General features: G+C 38.8%; 1 protein-coding gene across 2 annotated transcripts in view; it reads right to left on the reverse strand.

Annotated features, from left to right (window-relative positions):
• Positions 1-774: 774 nt before the first annotated feature.
• Positions 775-23,173, reverse strand: part of SMAD5 (SMAD family member 5) — a 30,505-nt gene continuing 8,106 nt past the window's right edge. Inside the window, exons 1-7 of one of the 2 annotated variants that reach the window (XM_055718485.1) lie at positions 22,955-23,124; positions 12,211-12,828; positions 10,738-10,989; positions 9,452-9,571; positions 8,603-8,824; positions 5,840-6,096; positions 775-4,882 (exon numbers count right to left, since the gene is read on the reverse strand). In XM_055718485.1, coding sequence (XP_055574460.1) covers positions 4,739-4,882; positions 5,840-6,096; positions 8,603-8,824; positions 9,452-9,571; positions 10,738-10,989; positions 12,211-12,613 — 1,398 coding nt within the window. In that variant the 5' untranslated portion in view covers positions 12,614-12,828; positions 22,955-23,124 and the 3' untranslated portion in view covers positions 775-4,738. Of the gene's footprint in view, positions 4,883-5,839; positions 6,097-8,602; positions 8,825-9,451; positions 9,572-10,737; positions 10,990-12,210; positions 12,829-22,954; positions 23,125-23,173 lie in introns of those variants that run through there. The other variant, XM_005440647.4, reaches the window with a different exon arrangement.

Below are 23,173 nucleotides of genomic sequence, written 5' to 3' on the forward strand. Positions count from 1 at the left end.
TTTGTCTGTTCTGTAGTTTTCATATTAATATACCTCTGGAGTTGGAATTCAGTGTTTTTGTACTCATCCTGCCAAAAAAGATATTTCTTTTAATTTATGCACACCAATTACTGTTTCCACCTTTATTTCTGTAGTAGCTTGGTAAACAAGAGAAAACTTTTCTTCCCCTCAATCTTAAAAATAAGGCTAATAGACAGCAAAAGCACAGCTCACTAAACTTCTCCTAAATTTCCATTTTATTGGAAGAGTACTTGAGTTTCAAGAGAGATTCGAACAGCCTTCATTTCAATGAAAAAGCTATCGGTCATCAGCTTAAAGCTCTACACATTCAGACAAGATCACGATTGTTTAAAAACGTTATGGTCAGCCACGAAGGTAAAAAAAAAAACCAACCCCAACCACCCCCAACACAATAATCAAAAGTGTTGCTGAAGTCTTACAGATACACATTTTTTTGTACTGGCGATTTAGGTATTTTTATGAAGTACCGACAAATTGACAGCGTTTTGGCTGGCTGCATTCTAGAACAAGAAAAAACCCCTCTTAAATAAGTTAATGAAATGATTTAGTCTCTGCTTCCAAGAGCATGGCAGCTTTTGTGTTACCCAAAAGCTATCAAAAAGTATTTTTAAAATTACAAGATCACACTTGTATGAGGAGGAATATGTAGACGGTAAGGCATCAGCAGCAAGAGTTACAAGAAGCCATAAACCAACCCTTGTAAACAAATATCTGAGACGTACTGAGTTACAGAAAAAGGAAATCAGAAAAATCTCAGGGTTTGTTTTGTTTATTGAAATATGAGCAGCAGTATGCAAAAAATATCTTTAAAAACATAACATAGCAAAACCTAATAATTTTAAAATTAACAAAATAAAAAGATGTTTATAGAGTTATATGAAAAAACTCATTGCTAGAACTGTGTTTCCTACAATGTAAACAAAAGCATAAAGGTTATGCTTGCAACAAACACAGAAGCAGGTTTATGGAGCAGCACAACAAAGCAACATTACTGTGTAATCTGATGGTTTGGTCTACTGATTTGAATTCAGAATGGGATACCTTCCTAAACAGAAACTTCACAACTACAAAAAAGAAAGTTAGTCACGTTTGTCTTCTGAAGCAAAACATTTAGAAAATGTTGCTTTTTGCTTTTTTTTTTCTTTGCTTTTTTTTTTTTTTTTTGGCTAAAAAACATCACTAGCAACACTTCGGGAAACTAAAACAATATCCCAAAAAAATTTAGAACTATGAAGGAAGCCTGACACATTTTAATGTTCTCTAGCCTTACACTGCAGAGTATCTGCCCAAGGATTGATAACTTCCACACTGTAATACTGTGTGCATGGTGGTGGTGGAAATCATAGCTTCAAGCAAAACCCAAAAGAATTCCAGCATTTTAAATAATTCTATACCAAATTACAAGACATGGGCTGTTTCATGGTTCTTTTGAACTAATGGGCTGTTCTGTTAGATTTGTCTCTCATCTGTCAGTCATACTAGAAATTTTTATTTTGGTCCTATAGATACTATAACCCAATGTCATCCCTTCATGTACAACTACTTCACGCCTAATGCAATTAAATGAACATAATACTTACACAAGGCACTGGATTGACTGCCAGCAAGACTGAAGTCCTCTAAGAAGGAATATCCAAGCTACGATCTTATTTTAGTGACTATAAAAGCAAACCCAGAAAGAACTTCTGTGTGCCTGTTCTAAACTCTTTGCTGGTATTGCCAAAGCTGTTAGTTAATGCTGTGGTTGGTGCAATGTAGAAAGATGCCCCAAAAGAAGAAAATACACTACAAAAGGCCAAAACAGTTTTCACTGAAGAGTAACATTCAGTCTAAACTGGGCTACACCAGAAAGCGTGGTAGTGGAAGATGGAGCCTACTGGCTGTCTCAGTTTCTCCATCCCTCCATCTAGATCAAGAAGTGACTTACACATGTGTATGCTGCAACAGAAGCAGCACTCTCTTGCTATCACTACACTTAAATCATCTTTAGAGTCAAAGAGCTCTTCAACCAATCTACCCGTGCACTGGTATCTGAATTGTGTATCAGCAGCACAGATGAACTAAACATGACCAGGAGCACCATGAACCAGTAGCACACAAAAATCTGCTAACTAGGAAGCTCTCAAAAAGTCCTACTTAAAAGGAACAGAAAAGCAGAAAACAGACAAATCTTACTGGGTCTGCTCCTGTACACCTACCCTGGCAAGATCAGCAGCCACAAGGATATCCCCAGCACTGCATATATTACAGTTCAAGAATATGTACACAAGTAGACAAATGCCAGAGTGCTCTAGTACTTAATGACAGCATCGCAAGTGGGTTAACTGGATATTATTGCAGGAATTACGGTTCAGTGCATGGATGGCCAATCTAACCACAATACTAGCACTAAGCAGCAGCTCTGGCTCATGAACACCCACTTCAGCACCCATTCGTAAGTCATTTAGTTGGCCACATCTAAACATGCAAGTGAACATAGACAAAGCCAGGTGAAAAACATTTAGCAAAGATTTTACTTTATCTGAAAGTACCTAACAACAGAGATCTTTTCCTAAATTCAATGTGCCATGACATTTATTATAAAAGCTAGTCAAGGAAAAAAAAAAATATCCTGTAGTGTCAAACATACGTATTCAGCAATTTGACAAGTCAGGCCCAGGGAGAAGAAAATAGAAGCCCGATCCTGTGGCAAACCCACTTCGCATCTTATTCGATCAAAAGAACCATCTGTGGGTTGCAGTTCCAAAGAATGAAAGAGAAGACCCCAAAGGCGAGCCACAAATAATGTTATTCCCCTTTGCCTGAAGATGCACTTGTTTGTTTTTAAAACACACTTGAGAAATTGCTTTAACAAACACCAAAAAGCCAAAACACCAAGTAACATAGAAATTCCTGTACAAGAGAATATTAGGGTTCTGCAGAAGTGTAACAGTTTATTCCTTTAAGGCATTTCATAAGAAACATTTTAATGACACGTAAACAATTTTATTCCTTTAAGATCACTTGTTACTTAGGTACCATATGATGCATGACTTCCACATTTGAGCAGAAACTTCATTCAACAGAAGACACAAGAAATTGTGTAAGCAATCAATGTCTCAGGATTGCAGTAATTGCAATATATCTTTTAATAAGTATTTGCATTTTAGAGTTTTCAGCCTCTCCCCAAACACTGAAACCCTTTTCTGAAGGGGTGTTCAGGAAAGAGAAAAAAGGAGGATGAGAAGTAAAAAAAATACAATAGGTCTTTTTCTGCATGCAAAGGAATTTTGTACATAATTCACTTCTAATTCTCTTAGAATATTTCTTTCAGCCTCCTTTTATTATTATTTTAAGGGGGAAAATATGCATGTTGTTTAACTGATTGCTTTTAGTCTTTAATACATAAATTCTCTACTGAGTAATACAACAGCACAGGCAACAGGATTCCTTACGTGCGAGGAAGAAATTTCATCATCATATCAATGCAGTCCTTCAATCCCATAAAGCTGCCAACTACAGTTACGAGTCTTCTGATTGAACACCTGCCACCAGGGACAGGCTCAGGACCGCTGTTTCACATAGGCTACAAAGAAGTGATTACTTTTGGTCATTACCAACAGGTCTGTATTAAATTACATGATCTGGAAGTAAAAGCTTCTGCATTCAGTTACTAATTTGCTAAGCCACTCACAGTCTTCAAAGAGACTCAAACTCATACTGAAAGTGAATTAAATACAGTGTAATCACTAATACTGCGTAATGTCTACTGAGAGATTAAAAAGGCCTAACACAGATCAATTCCAGACAGGTAAAATAAACAGCTAGAACACCAAAAAGAAAACAAAAAACTTATTCCTTCCAAAAAGTAGTAAGCACTGCCATTTACAAATAGTAGTGTTTATGTTAAAATAGAGAAGGGTACCTAAAAAGAAATAGCCTTGGCAACCAAATCCAAACGGCGTGAGTGTAAATCAAAGCAAAACAAGAATTACTACTCCAGAAATGTGCAAGATGTTTACCTTGTATCAATTAGTATTTAAAACTGTGGTTAAAAGAGATATTACAAAACTGAAGTGGGAAAAGGCTAAGAACTGCTATTCTGCATTAATATACAGTGTGTTTATGACAACATTTTCCAATAGACAGTACAAGTGTTTTTACACCACTCCAATATTTGTAAAAAGTATATTTCATGTGTACACTTAGAAAAAAAATCACATTGTCCAATTTGAGGCAAATTAGCCATAATAAAGTCTAATTTTGTTTATGACAGTTGTCAACCTTAAGATGTTAAACAAAATGCTAAAAATACAGCTTGCAAGCTGGAGCTGCACGTGTTCAAACAGTTTCAAAAACATTTAAAAAATACCAAACTATGATATGTATTTCTTTTCTGAAGTCAGTCTTCACAATTCTTGTCCCTACAGGACAAGAAGAAAAAATTTTTTTTCCAGTTAAGACATATGCCTGTTTAAGTTCTATGGGAAGAAGGGGAAAAGTGTTCTGAATTTTTCAATAGACTTTTTTCCCTTAGGGCTCAACTGTCACTTAAGCATCACAAGAACAAATTGAAATGTAAAACTGGTTAGCTATACACAATGGAATTGGTCACAAAGGGATTTTAAAAAAAAAAAGTTAAATCCATTCTCCATATAGCTCACAGTATCCACACTGGAAGTTTCTCTAGAATTAGAATAAGTTCACTAAAAATTAGGCTGGAGATAGAATTTCAGCACTATGAAACAGATGAGATGGGATTAAGAGGAGAACCCATTTGTGTAAGTACTTTATCCAGCCACTGGAGGGGCCCATGAAGATGAATTTCTATCCAGCACGGGGTGCTCGTGACGTCTTGTCGGTGATATTCAGCTCCCCATCCCTAAAAATGAACAAAACATTATCAATCAAGTTGATGACATGCTCGTCTGTCAAAATAACTGTACTAACAAGAAGCAGGAAATCATGTTCCAAGATACTTATCTGAAGGGAACTCAGAGTTTAGCAACACTTCTTACCTAAAAGAAAAAACTCGAGATTGTGAAGGAGCAGGAGGGAAGCTGCACCTGGAAGGCTGAATCCAGTCTTGTCTGCCACACACTCGGAGCAACTACAGGAGCTCCTCCATGGAGCGCACTGCCAACTCAACTCAAGAATGCCTCCTGACTACGGCCACATCTCTTTTCTGTTTCTCCCTCCTGCTCCCTTATCCTCTACATTCTCAGTCTGAGCAGTATTTATCATAACTGACAAAACAATCAATATTTTTTGGGCAAGATGCAATAAAACCCTGGAAGGCCCATGTCTATACTCCACACTAAATCTGAAACAGACAGCATCTTGATTAAACAACACTGAGAAAACACTACTGTCAGAATAACAGTACAGTTTGGCTTCATAAATTCAAATAATGTCTTTTTTCCTTTTTTTTTTTTTTACAAAAAGTATTAATGTCTTTGAAGGAGTTGCAATTTTTTCTGAAATCACTTATGATCCTCTCTACTCACATTCTTTTAGTGGTCTTAGAGTTCATTTTGTTCCTTCAAATTGAGCATGATCTCAAATCTCCTTTAATAAAATTATAGCAACCACAATGATTAAATCCCTGTCCTTAATACTGAAGTAACTAAATACACGGCCAACATTCTGTACAGCTAGCTCTGCTTTTCCCTTCTTGCATCAATTTCCCACTCGCCAAATTAACCAGTTTCCACACACTTATCATTGAGAACACCACCAGGTCAGAACAGCTTTGCTACATTGTTACAGTGCTAATGTAATTACTGCTGAATACCCAAATCCACAATAAATTTAAACACCCTCAAAATAATTTGTTTACCTTTACAAAACTCATTCGAATGGTGCACATTTTGGTAAGCTCATATACTGCTTCAAATCCATGGTTGACAGACTGAGCTAAAAGCTGAGCGAACTCCTGATTGTTAAAAATTTTCAGACTGCATCCACTAGGAATCTTGCATACAGTTGTTGGATGAAAGCCATGGTGGTAGTTGCAGTTCCTGCTCTGTACAAATATGCTGCTGTCACTTAAACACTCAGCATAGACTTCTCCACCAACATAATAGAGATGAACTCCTTGAAAACAAAGATAAAAACATTTCAGATTACTTTTTTCCAAAAATATCGTACTTAATACAACTCCCACAAAATCAGAGACAGATTTTCTGTTTGAGGAGCTTTTCAGAAAAGCCCTTTTGTCCACACTACAACATACCTTCTCATTTCAAAATACAGTAGGCTCCGTTATATATCAGCCACTAGATGTCCTTCTCTCATCAATTACAGAATAGAATGGAAAAAAACCCCTTCATGTCAACAGTTATTTCAAGCTATTTTTCTAGAGTACTTCAGTGGATTTTCTAATTCCAGTTTTATAAAACTGGTACCTTCTGCCTATGGAAATTCCAACAGAAATAAAAGTGTCCTGGGAGAAAGGGTAGTGATAGACATGAATGAGAAAATATATTCATAGTCTGCTCTGATTTCCAGTGTATTTTATCAAGTAAAAGGAGATGTAAGTCCAATTAGTTGGACACTTAAATACCATCAGGCAATACCAACCTTAAAAAAAAAAATCAACAAAGCCCCTAGATTTAATCACATCTGCCTGGTTTCAGCTATATACATAAATGCTTCCCTCCTTTTATGTTCTAAAGCCTATATAATACTACTACTAACTAAAATTTTATATATAAAAAAGCTACAGATCCTTTCAGCTTCCAAACACAGATTCTCACTGCTACTTCAGTTGAGATATTCGCCTTCCTTCTCCCAGATCTTCTCCCCTTCCCCTGCCCACCACTGTTAAATGACTGGGATACAGTTCAATCTTCCTTGCAATACCCTGACATCCACTGCAGACTACCTACCCCGTGGTTTGCCAGATGAAGCTGCAGCAAGTCAATAGACACAATCTTTCAGACAGCACCAACTGTTGTGAACACTGCTAGATCCGTTTGGGACTATGGATGAAGGTTACATAGAGGAACCACTGGCTTCAAGAACTACAAGCAGCTGTCAGAAAATCTGGAGTGGGCAAGAATGCATTTTCACAACACAACCCTATTTATTTTAAAAAGACAGGGACCACCACCTGGCCAGCTAACTTCTTCTGGTAAAGACCTTCTGAGAGATCCCTGAAGAGGGGAGCTGCACCACGTAACAGTCTGAAGGCAACACAGCTACTTCAAAAATAATCCAATGCACAATTAGAAGTCACTTATGCTTGCAATGCAATGCTTTTACAGAAAAAAGTTTAGCAACTAGGATTGGGTTGTTTTAAGGAGGCAAAACCCCAAGAATTTCCAAACAAAGCCATAAATAAATAGTATTTTATCCCCAAACAATCTTAATTGTTCCCAGAACTGCTACCATAAAGCAAAGTTTTAGTCTAATCATTAGTACTAGATATAGACATTTTAAAGCTCACTGCAGCTAATACTATTCTACAACATGATGCTGGATCCTTGCTACGTTTCTGACCTTAGGCAGTTGTGTAAGATTTCTCTGCCAGTACCATCTAAAGGGGTAAGCCAAAACAAAAGAACCTGACAAACCACCCATGCCTCGGAAATCAGTTGTTCCCCTTCATAACACTAACTTTTCTCAGACAACAGGACTGGAGAGCCAAGTTTCCAAGAGATATTAATAGAACGCATGGTCTCCAGATTATCTGCAAAATTTTGCCATATTTATAGTCGTTTCTAATTGAAAGACTGTTAAGGGACAGGATGGGTCTTGAATATATACTACAAGCAACAGCAACTTTCATCAAACAAAACTCAACACCAACAGTTATCAATCTCATGTGTTAAAAAGGTGTCTAGTTATATCTGCAACAAAACCAGGTTCTCAGCACTGACTTAGTTACAAAAAAGGAGATATTCAGAAAAGGAGTACTACATTTCAAGATAATCCACGCACATTCCATCAAAGATGAAAACTGTGCGTCTATATGTGCTATCAGCCAAACAGTATGGGCGAACTAGAAGATCTTGCAAAACCTGCTGTCTCCAGGAATCCCTCCCACACACATACACGCCCCATGGATTCACTCAGCCAAATGAGTCCTTGCAGTTCTGCATTAGCACTTCAAAGTCCTGCTGCCAACTCATGCAAGATACTGGAACACACTGTAGACAGCAGTGTAATACCTTACATGAACAACAAAATAAAAAAGATCTTTGATATACTGTGAAGTGGTACGAAAAATTTGATTTAGAAAGTAGATATACTATAGAATATCAGAAGCCCTCAATATATTTCCTGGTGCTGAAACACAAAATTCTACATAAAATTATTAACCATAACAAGCAAGCCCCTATGACAATATAGTTTGGCAAGAAAGAGGTAATATTTACTCTTTTAAATTAGTGCCAAAGAAAAAAGTATGCAATTCCTAGACTAATTAGAATCAAACCATGCCTAAATAAGTTGTCTTCTGATACTGGAGGAGTAGGTAACATATCATAGATTACCTCTACTACTCATATCGAAGAGTAATCATTGTTGCAGTATACAGAAGTTGAAATACCAACAAGGACTTAGCTTCTTGACCCTGTGTAACACAACTAAGCTTTACCTTTTCCAATATGTCGTCTAGTGTTCTCAATTGTTGAGTTGCGATTCACATTTGAGAGCAAACCTAAGCAGAACCTGTTTTTATTATTGGAGGGATCTGTAAAGCCATCTACTAAGACGCTTGTAGATGATGCATGAAAGGCTTCCCCAACACGGTTATTTAATTCGTAATATACAATTGAACACCAGTGTTTGGGTTCTTCATAGGCAACAGGCTGAACATCTGCAAATAAGCAAAACAAAAGTACCAGTTTATCTTAAGTGATAAAATATTAAACGTAGAACTGTAAAGCAGGCCTTCCAAAATATCAACAGATAAGTAAAAGCTTAGTTAACAGTTACGATGTCCTGATCAAGATCTTAACGATCTTTACTGTCACACATTTTACCTAGTCCACTGATTTTATAACTGTTTTACTATTTTAAGCCTGATACTAAACAAAACTACACACAAAAAAAATAGATGTCTGTGTTATCAGGTGAAACATGATTCTTCTGTCCAATTTTTAAAAAGCTGTTACAATTGGTATTTTGAGAGTCCATTTTCAGAGCCTTTGTGCTTGTACAATTTCAACAGCACGTCAAAGTAGCAGAAGACTATTTCTGAGAAGTGAAAAAAAGTTCAACTTTTCAGTTGCATAGCATGGCTTACAAAATTTTAAATACCAGAGATGCAAATAAGCAAAGCAAGTTTTATTTAATTCTTTCTGCTACAGCCCCAGTTTGCCTTGGAGGACTGCCTCCACTTACCAACAAGGTTTACTGCACCATTGGAAGTTATTAGTTCAATTTCATCATGAGTTGTAAGAAGTCAAACTATGCTAATTTTACACTATACTATACAACTTACCTCGGGTCGATATATTTGGCATGATTTGAGGGATCATTGTATTGCTTGTGTCCATAGACTGAGAATTATCCTGCCCCATTTGATCATCTGGGGGCATATATGCAGGAGGTGGAGTATCAGCTACAAACATGAAAAAATCAGAATAAACTAGAACAAACCTCAACAAGTTAGAATATTTATTTATTTATTCATTCTACAGGTGTAAACACACAACAATACTCTTGAACAAGAGATGTTAGAACATTTGGACCCATTTTCAAAGTAACCTGTCTTTATAGTAAACTCCTTCAGTAGCTGGATTCCTACTTATAGGACTAACAAGAAGACTGGACACTTGAGAAATCTTGATGATGTGCTTCCCCCCCCCCCCCTTTTTTTTAACAACTGCACTCCTGCAGCTGGGCAAGGTAAAATAGTTCCCACTTTTTGTCACACGGACATTAGCTTTCTTGCCTCCCCTATTCTCTGTGTTCAGAAAGAAAGCAGTAGAAGAAATAACTTTATTTGCTGTAGCATAATGAAAGTCTAAATCAATTAATTTTTTGCTGCTTCTGTAGGCTGAATTCATTATAGAAGTGTAGATCTCTATACTCTTCATCAGCACAGTACTCACTGTACCAACACGCTATTACCCCTTATTTCAGAAACTCTCTCCAGTTACCATTAATGCATTCATCCCAGTGATCACAGTACTTGTCCAAGAGGGATACCCCACTGAATGGGCACTTTTTGTGGCACTGGGCAGCCAGAAAGAACAAAGACAAGGGCACTGAGCTAGTGGAAAAATATATTCTTTAATCTATTAGCTTCTTGGCTTTATAAACCACACCAATTACCAGACTCAATAAGGCTTCTTTCCTTTGCCCTTAATTTTTCTTCCCTATTTGCACTCAAATCTGTGAAGTTCCTATCAAAAATTTGCTGGTTTTCCCCAGTTAGACACCACATGTGTCTTTGTTCAGAGAAAGACATCAATTAATTTCTTTCTCAGCCTCTTACATCTATCTGTTTTCTTTTCAATGCTAGATATTATTCTAAAGTATGTATCAGTTATTCTACACTGAAGCTGGCAAAATAACACTGCTATTGTATCCATGACAAAAACCATTTGGAAAAATAAAACTATAACAATTAACTGACCAGTGACAAAACTAGGAAGAACCCCCCCTAAAATGCAAATGGAAAAACAATTTACTGCAAGTATCACAAGAGGCTGAGGTACTAAGTTGTAACAGCATGTGACATTTCAATTTTTTTTATTAAGCTGACATTCAGCCTGTACTTACCTGGTAGCTGAAACGGACTAGATGGTCCAGAGCTAGCTGGGGAGCTTGGGTAAGTGCTGCTGGCTGGAGAAGGTGGATAGGGACTGTTTGGCGAAATGGAAAATGGAGTGCTGTTGGGTTGCTGGAAAGAATCTGGAAATGTCGCGTTGTGTGGCATATGTGGTTCATTGTGGCTTAGATTCCTGAACTGAACTAGTAGACTGTGCTGTGGATTGAATTCACTATGTCTAGGCACTAACACTGGAGGTAGAACTGAAACAAACAAACAAAACCCAGACAAACTTAGATTAAAAACTGAGATACAAGGAAACAGATACAAATCATGTGCTATTCTGCTCATCACAAAAATATCGACACTAGCTGGGTGGAAAAAGGAATAAGGGATTCACCTGTCATGCCTCTACCCCATCCTCTTTCCTTTATTTTTTTACATTTTGCTTCACGGAATGACTCAAACTTTAATCTTGCAAAAATCAGAGCAAAAGCACACTTGTATTTCATGCAATGGAAAGCAGACCCTCTTAAAAAAAAAAAAAAATCAGAAAAAAAGTCCGTGTGTGGCACATACCAAACTCCTGATTTAGGAGTGCAAAATTCACAGAATATGTACATTACCAAATCAGTAAAAATGGAAATATAGTCTGTATTACTACAGTCAAACTATATAGTTACATATAGTCCTTTTCACGGAAGTCAAAATCTATACTACAATATACAACTGTTGCTAAGCTGGAGTTTTAGCTTTTAAATGCAAGAGTGCTGGAGTCTGGAATTCAAGTGCTACAGTAGAGCACTTGAGCTGGTTGCAGGAGAGTTAGAACCATTTTGTGGAACAACGGAAGCAACTTTTCACTATACTTCCCAGAGCAACATACTTAATAACGACAATCCTCCTCACCTTCTCCCATGGCACCATGCCTTAACAGCAGACTTCAGACCTGACACAAATTCGGTACATACCTTGCTCTAACTGATCATCACTCTTGGTTCTGTTCAGCTCTGCTGCCTGCTAATGGTAAGTGAAGTGGTAAATGCTACACACTAGATTTTTAAAAAACTATTATTATTTTCTCCGTTCATGCCACTCACTGATGAAATATTAAGCCCCTGAAGGAAGGCTACCAACCCTGCAAGGACTGAAGTTTTCAACAAGTTTATCAAGGAAACTGAAGTCTTTCGATCACTGCTTTCTATTTTATTACAAATGAGGACTTTGCCACTAACTTTAAGGGTAGCAGGCTTAAGAGACCTGTGGGAAAGGTGCGATTTACCACAAAGAAAAACAGCTAGTACAGAATGGACAACACACCTCCCCAAAACCCCACCAGAAGAGTACACTTCGAACATTCCTTTTCCAAACTGCCTCAAACATCACATGTAAATTTTTATACAGTACTGGAGAAGGAGGGAGTGAACAATGAGTGGTTCCTGGAGACTTTCTTCATTTTTTAAGACAGCCATATTCAAACATACCTGGGCTCTCCACCCTCTTATAGTGGTATGGATTGATGCAGACTTCCTTCTGTTTAGATCCAAAAGGAAATTCACAAATATCCAATGGCTTCAGCTCATGATGGCTTTGTAGATCAGGCCAACGCCAAACACGACAGTAAATTACATGGGGAAGGCCTTTTCTGTGAGAAACTTGAAGTCGTCCATCTAAAGAGCGGGGGATAGTAACACACTTGCTGGGTTGTCCTGGGCTGCTCAAGGCTTTCTCCAGTTCTTCCATAGCACCCTTTTTCTTTTTCAGCTTTTTTACCAAAGCATCAACAGCTTTTTCTGCCCATTTTTCCTCTTCATCTCCTTGTTTCCAGCCCAACAGACGCTTTACAGCTGGGCTAGTAAAGGAGAACAAACTGGCCATTGACGTCATTTGACACAAGTCTTCAAAAGGTTTGCTGGGTTCTATCTGTTGGGGGTTTTTATGTTTGTTTGTGGGATTTTTTTCAAATAAATGTCAGTGTACACCAAAAGCAGTTACTGCCACTGATGAGCTGTTTTATTTCTTGATGGCTGACATATGAACATATGGATGTCAGTGATGAAGTCTTCACATCAAAAATGATGATTGATTCCTCCAAATCAGTTCTATTAAAAAGAAAATTTAAGAAGTAATTAATAAACAAGTAAAGAATGTGGTAAAACAGAAAGGCAGATATTAAAATAATTCCTGTTTCAACCCTAGCCATTGCACCTCATTTTGTTTCAAAACAAAACCCCAGAAGTCCTAGGACCTCACCCCAAACCTAAATAAAAGTAAAACATGATTAGAGTCCCCAGTCTTTGCATTACTGATGAGCGGGGAAAAGGACAGTCCAGGGTCAAAAGGGACAGCATGGCTTCTGTTAATGTTCATTAAATCCGTCACTTTCTTTCAGAAGACAGGCTTGGGGAATATGCTTTAAGCCTGGTATTATATCCCTGTCCCATGTGCTTCACCAGAAGACTTAAATTTGCTATGAAGAAACAGTTAAGCGGCACAGAACCAGTAGTTCCACAGCCAGTACAGCATTGAAGTACTCAGCTTCTCAACTGGATCTTTATTGCCCAGAAGGAGAAAATACTAAAGAATCTTCTTCTTCTTGAGCTCCATGTCCCATGTTTTTTGAAAAGTATTAAAAAAATGAGGCAGAAACTGTAGATAACTAAAAGAAAAACAAACAATTAAAAGAAAAATCCAAAAAAAACCCCAAACCAACCCTTCCTCAGCCACTCAAAGGTGGTCAACCTTTTCAGCTGTGGCTATTTTTATGCTGCACTTCCTCATATCTTGTAAGAAGAATATTTGAAGCGCTGGGTATTTTTAGCCTTTGGCCAAAAAAAATATGTTTTCTTTTCCCCAGAAAAAGAAGGGGGGGAAAGGCACGGCAGAGTAAAGTACTATGTGACCTTTAGTACAAACTGCCTCAGAAAGAAGCAGAACATCACCCTGCAGCCCAAACAGCCCTCATGCTCATGAATGGTGGTGGTTTCTACCACTCACCAGCTCTAATGCAAATCCTCCCCCCACCAATTTAAGGAGTAAGGATGACAAGAGGAAATGATGTGCTGTGGCAACGAACTGATAAGAACTTGTAAAATCCCTTGTGAATACTAAATAAGCAAGTATAGACAATGAGCAGCTGGCAAAAAGCAAGAGCAGAGCTAAGAGAAAGGATGTCAATAACAAAAGATGCTTCCTTTCTTGCTACAGAGACTGCCAAACAACATTGTCTCTCAACTTTTGATAAACCGTGGTGAATTAGAACACCTACCGTATCCCGAGACACCAAATCTGCACATAAGAGAAAGGGGATGGGGGGATGGGGAGCAAGGTTTAAATACCTCTGTGCTGCTTCTCTTAGATTAAAGGTAACAATCAAGGGCATCTTTTTTTTCCCCCCCTCCTATCTTTGATTAACTAAAAGTCATCTGATAAGGCTTTTTAAAGTGTCTAGGCACATTTACAAGCTTAGTCAGACACACAGACAGGTACTTTCCTATAACAGAGCCACATATTAAACACCACCAGCCAAAGATACAGCAAACATCTCTAGATGAAGCATTTATAATATCCCACATGTAACCACCTTAGAATTTTCTACTAGGGAGGTGGAAGGTGAGGAAAGCAGGGAACAAACCCAAGGAGAGTTGGCTACTATGAAGAATGTAAATTTTAAAAACCCCAACTTATAAACACCCTTTACAGGAAAAAAAAATAAATCCATTTCTTTCACACAGTAGCTTAATCCTATTGGTACTTGTTTGATTATTCAGCTTTGTGTCCATAGTATGGAAAAAACTGAGAAAAGCAAAACAAAGCAAAAAACTGTTTGAAAATCTTTCTTCCTAAGCGCTCAAAAAAAAAAAAAAAAAGGTCTACACTGCTTCAGTAAGTCCATAGAAGAGGGTACTGAAAAAAAAGGGGGGGGGGGGGGGGGGGGGAGAACAAGAAAAACACAATTATGTATCACCTTATTCCTTCAGAAATAGGACATTTCTGTACTAAGTATAATTCAGCTCCCTAGAACTATCACATATACGAGAAACTTTGCACCCTTCAAAGTAACAGGAAATACATAAAGGGAGATAAACTTGGCCAAGAACACAGACTAAATTTATTCTTTTACTGAGGATAAAAGCTGACTGTTCTAAAAAGTAAAAGCTCTTTATAGTCACCATTAACTTACTTCCAAGCCTTGCGTACACTCAATAGCTGTAAGATATCAGCAATTGCTCACACTCCTAAAAAAGGAAATGAACCCACCTAGAGCCTTAGACCAGAAAGACAACAATTTGCAAAGTTCTATTTTTGTTTCTTAGCTATGCTTTCAAAGAACGTTAAGCATCACCAAGGCAGAAAATAAACTAGAAATTTCTAGAGTTAAGTTGAGCTCAAATAAAATTAAGAAATGCCTCTTGACTGCTGCCACTCTCACCTATTCCATTACAGCTGCCCCATCTATAAATATTAAACAATCAAGTTTACAGATCTATGATTCTATTCTATCACCATATATAATTTTATTTATTTATTTTTAAGTATTTTGAACATAACAGTAACATGCATCAACTTGGAATGAAATTTTACTGGTTGTGTATCATTTCAACATCATTAACCCACAAGCATGTGGATGGGATAAACAAGCTAACTAAAAGCAAAGAACATTGGAACAGTTCTATTAAAATGATGTTTTGCAGTAACTAGTATTTGTAGGGTAAGTGTCAAGAGAATTTTGGTAAATGACTCTGCCCTATAAACTATGATTTTAGAAATATCTAAATTAACTCTAAAAACTTTACATTGGTCTGAATAGCTATCAACAAAAGCACAACACAATAGAACAAGTATTCCAGAAGCATCATAACAGATTTAATCAATACTGTTTCAGCTTCTTCAAAAAAAAGTTCCACATACATGCTTGTACTATAACCACTGAAAAATGAGACTGTTGAAGTCTTTAATAGCTTTTATTGTAAATCCATTCTGGCCACCCATGAGCCTTTCAAGACTCTTCTGCTGAAGTGTATTTTCTACCTGTTCAAGAAAAGCAAAGGCAAGAAAGAAACCTTGCAACACACTACTAATAGACTTTGAGAAGTACAAGTGACATTAAATTTATTTCATTATAGGCCTTTCAGAAGTTCAGTTTGGAAGGCAAAAATACTGCAGGCTTACAGGTTTTGCTTTTTTTTTTTTTTTTTTTTTTTTTTAAGAAAACAAGGTAGAATGAAAAAGATTCATGAATTCTTTGTAGACTAAAAGCATTTCCCTCTTTGGAGCTAGTTAAGGTTACAAAGCAGTAGGTTCAGGTATTTATGTAGAAACCAAACATTTTCATGTAGAAACCACCACTCTTGTAGAGTTTTAAAATATCTGAATGAGCAGCATAAACCACATTTACAACATTTACTTCCATTTAATGTAATTTCAGCATCTAATTTTTGAAAGGTTTCTAAGTAATCATAACCTCTGCTAGGAACACCTTCACCAGATCATCTGTATTTACAATCAATTTCTTCCAGGGTTTTAAAAGTGCATGTTATGAGCTGTGACTGCAGTACAACAGTGCATCGCTATAAGATTTGAGCAGAGAAACAAAGGCTGTAAGGAGTCACATTTTCATTCATAGTGTTGCACAAATTACTTTTATTGTTGCACTTCTAGAGGCAGCTGGTAACAACTTTCATGGGGAAAAAAGCTTTCTTAAATTTCAAGAGGCAGAGGGTCTATTAGGCCTTACCTTCTTTTATTAAATAACTTTTCAGCTGAGCTGCAAGAAAACATGGGCTGAAAAGCATGTTATTACTTTTAAAAAAAAAAACAGTTACAAACATTCTTTAAAGAGTGAGTGTAATGCATTGCATGGGGTAGCATGAGGGGGCTTTTAATGGCTGAGTATACAAGGAAGTAATCGCTGCATCAAAACTAGACTTTGGGGCATGCGTTATTTATACATTTAAAGTTCTTGTTAATGACTACAGCAAATGGAAGGAAACTAGTTGTGTGAACAGGTCCATTGTTTGAACCCTTTCTTATTACCTCATCAAGCCAGCTACATAGTAACAAAGTTGGCTAACAGCAGAACTTACAAATTACATCTCATTTGTGAAGATGGAAGAAACAGACTACCTTTCATCCACCATCACAAATACTGAGCAACTCAACTACTTTTTGATTCCTCTTCTGAGATTTTCCTAGCCTACTATATTAAACTGGCAAATTTAGCAGATTACTTTGATTCGCTATCAAGGAATCTTCTGGCTAAAAGGGCCTGAGCAAGATCACAGCAGAACAGATCAATATAAAACTGCATATGGTGTATTTACTCTAGTGAGATGCACTTTTTATGTAACATGTTCTGCCACCCCCAACTAATTTCCCACCGGCAAAAACTAAATCTAAAGCAGCATTAACCAATCAACCTATCACCCCAAGCAGCATGGCAATGAACAATGGTTTTCACAAGCAAAAGAGTAAAATGGGTAACAACTACACAGTCCTCATCCCTTCCTACTGCCAATACTAAGCTTGTATTGCAAATGTACAAGCACAATTCTTTCCCTCCTTAATTTACTTGTTTGCAAATTAAGAAAGCTTCCTGTAGCATCATATCCAATCTGAAATAAGGAACTTCGCTGCTCATGATTAGAAGCTGCTTTGAGACTCAATTTCATCATATAAAACTACCACTTACAACTAGCTATGCAATTGGTAATTCATTAGGGCTGCTGCAGATTTGCAGTTAAAGCTGTTCTGCAGTCAGCTCTTGTGCTTAACTTCACTGCCCTTTCAAACTTATTAATGCTGCCGTATTTTGGCTCCATATATACATTAGCATATCACATATTCATACAGAAAGCTCAGGAACTCAATTACAGTATATTACAGCGTATTACACTACATTCAGTCACCAATATTTTCTTTAAGACTATCTAAAACTACAACATCACACATCAAAGTCATCTGGTTTTATTAAGGTCCTTCTTTCCTTATAAATTTCCTGACAGGAATTGCACAGGATTGTGCTTGGGTTTTCTTAACATTTTCCCAAGTCGACACCTTACATTGTAGCCTAGCTCACAGTCCCATGCAACCGCATGCCTTCAAGCCTTTTCTTGAGGACAAATACAGAAGAAATGTCGACCTCACAGTTTTTCCATACACATCAAGGATAAAATAAATCCTAAGGTCACACAGTGGTTAAAAAGCCTGGGTAATACACTTGAACACCAGTGGCATAGCCTCTCAATGGAAAACATTTTTCTTCAATTATCCTGTGCAACATTTTAGCCATGAAAAATATCATCAGTGGTATAACCCACTTTTTTCCCCTCCTACCCTTCAGGATAGGTAAAAGACGAAAGGAGATCTTATAAACGGTATCAAAAAGGACTGGTGGTATTTTCATCATAACTGGGCTTGCACATCCAAATGCACAACCAGTTGACCAAAACCTGTAATAAATGCTTTCATACTAACACTAGATTTCCTTGCTTCAAACATGCCTTGTAAGGCAATATATTCTAATAATACATGTAAACAAGAACAGAAAAGAATTGTCTGGTATCTTCAAAAATTTTACTAACTGTGACTGCCCTCCAAACAAATGAAGTATATTGACAACTTCAGACATGGCTTTCTCACACAATACTTGTTCTTTTCATTTCCACATCTGTACATCATCTAACACAGCTTAAAAAAAATAAACAAAAAAAACCCCCAAAAAAACAACAACCAAAAAACCAAAACCCAAACCAAAACCGAAGCATTTAGCTCTGTCAGCTGAGAAGTATTTAACTAGCACTCTCTTAAAAGCAACGTAACAAAAACTCTGAGGCCAATCACAAGCAACAAGTAATACATTGTACGAGGAAGTGGAATCATAAAAGCCACATAGCAAAAATGATGCTTCTGTTTTTTCTTAAAGTCTTTTCAAAAATTACTGTTAAAAAAATAATACAAGTGATAATGATTTGTATCACAAAAGAGGTCCAGTCAGGAAGGGTTCACTAACAGAGCTCCACTGCATTTCAAAAGCACCCTCACTTCCAACTGATGCCAAGAAAACCTCAGTAAAACTGTAACCAAAGAACATAAAGTTTTGAATTCGTTCTGCATCATGGCAAAACTTGAGTTTAACTGTGATACTGGGGAGGCGAGAGGGAGAAGAAACAAAAACTTCCCAAGCTTAAAAAAGTTAGTATCTATTTCTTATGACATCCACTTAGAACACAAAAATCCAGTGCTCACACGGCCCCGGCCTCCAGAACTACTGTAATTACTGAGCAATTAGCTTTTGTAGAAATTCCCAAAACCTACAAATTCTGTCTTAGAACCAAAATCTCTCTCCCTTAAGTGTTTTGTCAGAACCATGCATTTTCTCACACTTCTATTTCAGCTAATTGGCACTTTCCAACAGAAGCATTATGCTGAAAAATGCCACCATCAACAGCAGTCAGCACATCTGAAAGTCAGTCCTGAAACTGCCTCATGTTTTCACGGTTATTTAAGATCTATTCTAAGCACAGCAGATAACTACAAGTTAGCATCCATTTCTTAATTAAAATTGCATCACTAAATTTCACTGAACATGAAAACAAAAGCCTATGCCTCCATTGGTAAGTTGGTGGACACGGACAAGCAATTGGGTGAGTAGGGATGACCTCAGTATACCTAGAGAAAAAAAAACGTGAAAACAAAGAATGTGTTTATATAAGGGAAACCTTATAGTGGCCTTTCAAATACTTACAGGGGGCTTATAAGAAAGATGGGGACAGACTTTTAGTAGGGCCTGTAGCAACAGGACAAGGGGGAATGTTTTTAAACTAAAAGAGGGTAGATTTACATTAGATATTAGGAAGAAATTCTTCCCTGTCAGGGTGGCGAGGTGCTGGCACAGGCCTCCCAGAGCAGCTGTGGGTGCCCCATCCCTGGCAGTGTCCAAGGCCAGGCTGGACGGGGCTGGGGGCAACCTGGTCCAGTGGCCAGTGCCCCTGCCCGTGGCAGGGGGTTGGAACCAGATGATCTTTAAGGTCCCTTCCATCCCAAATCGTTCTATGACCTTACACTTTTCACAAACCCTAAAGAATGTTCAAAAATTAACAACCTGGAAAAAGCCTTCCACAAATTTAGACGCTTAAATACAAGACTTCAAAGAATAAGATCCCAAACACTGCCACGAAAAATGTGAACTGGGAACAAAGAGCATAACCTGAAAGAAAGGACTTTACACTTTCCTAAAGCTTTAAAAGAGGGAAAGAATAATAAAGATGTATACATACACACTTCCACTCCAACTGAATTGCATCAAGACTGTGACAAGTTTACAAAAGCTATGGGATTTGGAGGGAACACTGACAATAGTAATTCAGCAAGCTTTTTTTCCCCTCGCACAGAATGAATGAATGGCAAAGTATTCTAAATTTGTCAGTTTGTGACATCCACTGACCCAGAATTCAGAGACACTACTTCATAGTTGGTGTATCAGTAGCAGCGATTCTGACAAAGATCCTCTGTCAAGGATGACAGTCCTGGCAGACTCAACCTTGGTGGTAGGTCAGTAGGGATACAAACTTGGCAGGCGGCATTCTGCACCTTGCCAACGCACACTGGTCAGCACACTGAAGTGCCAGCCAAACTGTTCTACGTGGTCACAGGAACACAGCTAAAAAGGCTTCCAGAAAACAGTGCAGGAACTTGCACTGCGACTAATGATAACTGCAAAAGTCTTATATTACTGTTTGACTTGCTTTTAATGAGCTGTTTATCAATGTTAGCCATAAAAAGTATCCAAATTGTTCTCAGCTCACACAAGAATAAATCTTTTAGTTCTGAGCACAAGCTCCTTACCTGATGCTATTAAAAATCATTTAAAGGTCTTTAAAGAAGAAACACTAACACATTACATTTAATTTCAGCAAATCTATCACAGACATTAGAAGAAAAGTGCATTTTAATAGAAAAAAAACAACCCACCACTTAACTGTCAGGGAAGGAAGATATAGGGACTTGTAGAGAATTGCCATAGCAGTATTTCTGCAGGTATGTAATTCAGCCAAGAGCAACAAAAGTGTTCTTAGAGTCTTCCTTACAGAACTATACAGAAAATACAGAGGACATTTTTCTGAAATTGAAAGTGTCCTCTGGAATATTAAAGATCGCAGTTTGCAAAGACATTTGAATAAACCCAAAAAAGTCACTTTAATAGAGCACAAGCATTCCACCTCAAGATACAGAATTTCTTCCAGCTCAGACAGTATTTATTATCATGAAAACTCTGCAAGATCACGCACTCAAGGTGCAAGATCAGAAATCTGAGTTTGTAACAAGAACCAAGTAGTACAGGATCCACAGTTATAGCTCCTTCAGGTCCCATCAGAGGTTAAAACTCCAAACCTCAAACAAAAAACACCCACCACAGCTGTATGCAGTATCATACCAGCACGCCCTTTTGCTGTGATCTTTTGTCATTAAGAGAAGCCTCTCTCTTTCCTTTCCCACTTCTCATCCCCATCTCAACAACCCATCTTGGGCTTCCACTAGAAAAGTTTCCTTTAGAAGAAAATAAAATTCCTCCCTCAAATCTATTTTTGCCACATTTGAAAGGAAAAGAAAGTTTTGACAAAGGCAGGCACCTTGATGCACATGGCCTGTTGAGGTTTTGTTTTGCAAACCTAAGTGCCAAACACTTAGCAGCAATTTGGAGGCCAAGTTAACAAAATTTTAATATCAGAGGTAAATCACTATCAAATGGTAGGGATTAAGACATTAAATCCAACAGCACCCTACACTGACAGGGCACTCAAAAGTTACAACACACAAATTATGAAACATCTTCAATTAAGTTATTTGCTGCTTCTATTAACTTCCACTACCAACTCCTGCTGCCAGCTTCATAAAGTATTACAGCTTTTGATGAGCATGGGCACATGACTGCAATAGTGTGTTTGCACCTTTTTTTTTTCCTTCTCCTTCTCTTCAATCACAATCTGTGATGCCTCAGAATATCAAAAGGATATTCTGTGCAGAGCTTCCACAAGTGAGATATGCAATGAACAATACCCATTTCAGTTTTCAGTATTTCAAAGCCATTCATGGAAGGTAAATTACCTGAAATTTACAAAGGAATGAAAACCAGGAAGAGATTTCACCTAAAACTATCACATACTGACAATCTAATTTCCCATGACAAGACAAAACTTACAGGCTGATGCAAATGTTGACAGTTATTCCTCGGAGGTGTTGTTAAAGCAAAGAGCCCCAGTCATTCACTGAGAAAAGTCTCTTAAATCCCTACAGATTCCACCAAAAGAGTCAACAACTCTTGCTGAACCTATTCAACAATATATTCAGCAACTACCGCTGAAGCGGATCTTCTCTCCCTCATTTTGCTGTGAAATACCTTCATTAGCTTAAAGTCACGTCAGAAATGCCACAATTGGAACAGAGGCACAGATCACTTGATTTCCAGTCTTGTGCCTTTAACCGCAAGACCACATTTCCTCTATTAAAGTTTACAACCCGCAGAAAACAAAACCTGCCATTCTAAATCACTCCAGCGGCCCCTGGGTTGGCAGGCAGCTGTCAGTGCGGGATGCAGGCGAGGAAGGCCCAGGTGAGGGGTGCGAGCCCTGCCATCGCCTCCGCGGGGACGCGCCGCCGCCACCGGCCCTCACACATGTGCGCTTGTTACTCAGCCCCTCCGCCGGCCAGGCCTGGCTCCGGCCAAGGGCGAGCTCCTCGTCTTTTTTTTAAAAAAAAAAAAAAAGCAAAAACAAAAACAAAAAAAACACAGGAAAAGAAAGAAAGAAAAACCGCCGAGCCTCTTATTAGCATTGCAACAGTTTGTTCCTACAGTTACGTGCACAGACTTATTTTTATCAGCACGGAGCGTGTTTTAACAGCCCGGCAGCGCGACCCTGCGCACCTCTGGCCCTGCCGGGGCTGCTCCTTCCTCCCCCCCGGCCCCCTTCCCACCCCCCGCCGCCTCCCGCCCGGCCCGGGACCACCCAAACCCTGTCACCGCCAGGCCCGCGCGCCCGGGGGCGGGGGGGGGGGGGCGGCTGAGCTCTCCCTCAGTTTCCGAAAGGGCCCGTTCCCCCGCCACCCCCCCCATCGGGAAGGCGAACCGCAGCGCTCCCGCACCGCTGAGGAGAAGCGGCTGAAGAGGTGCCGCTCCCCGCGGCCCGCCGCCCCCCGGTCGCTCCCCGCCCCCGCGCCGCCCCGACCCACCCGGCACGGAGCGAGGCGGCCTCCCCGCCGCGGCGGCACGGCGCTCTCCGTTAGGCTTCAGGCGCCGGCTGGGCCGCGGCCGCCCGCTCGCAACAAAACTTTATTGGGAGCCCGCGGAGGGGACAGCGGCGCGGCGGCGCCGGCGGGGCCAGCGCCGGGACCCGGATGTGCGCGAGGGGCGGGGGGAGCGCGCGGGAGGGCTCCTGCGCCCCGCGCATG

Source organism: Falco cherrug, chromosome 8 (assembly GCF_023634085.1).
Source record: "Falco cherrug isolate bFalChe1 chromosome 8, bFalChe1.pri, whole genome shotgun sequence".
NCBI lineage: Eukaryota > Metazoa > Chordata > Aves > Falconiformes > Falconidae > Falco > Falco cherrug.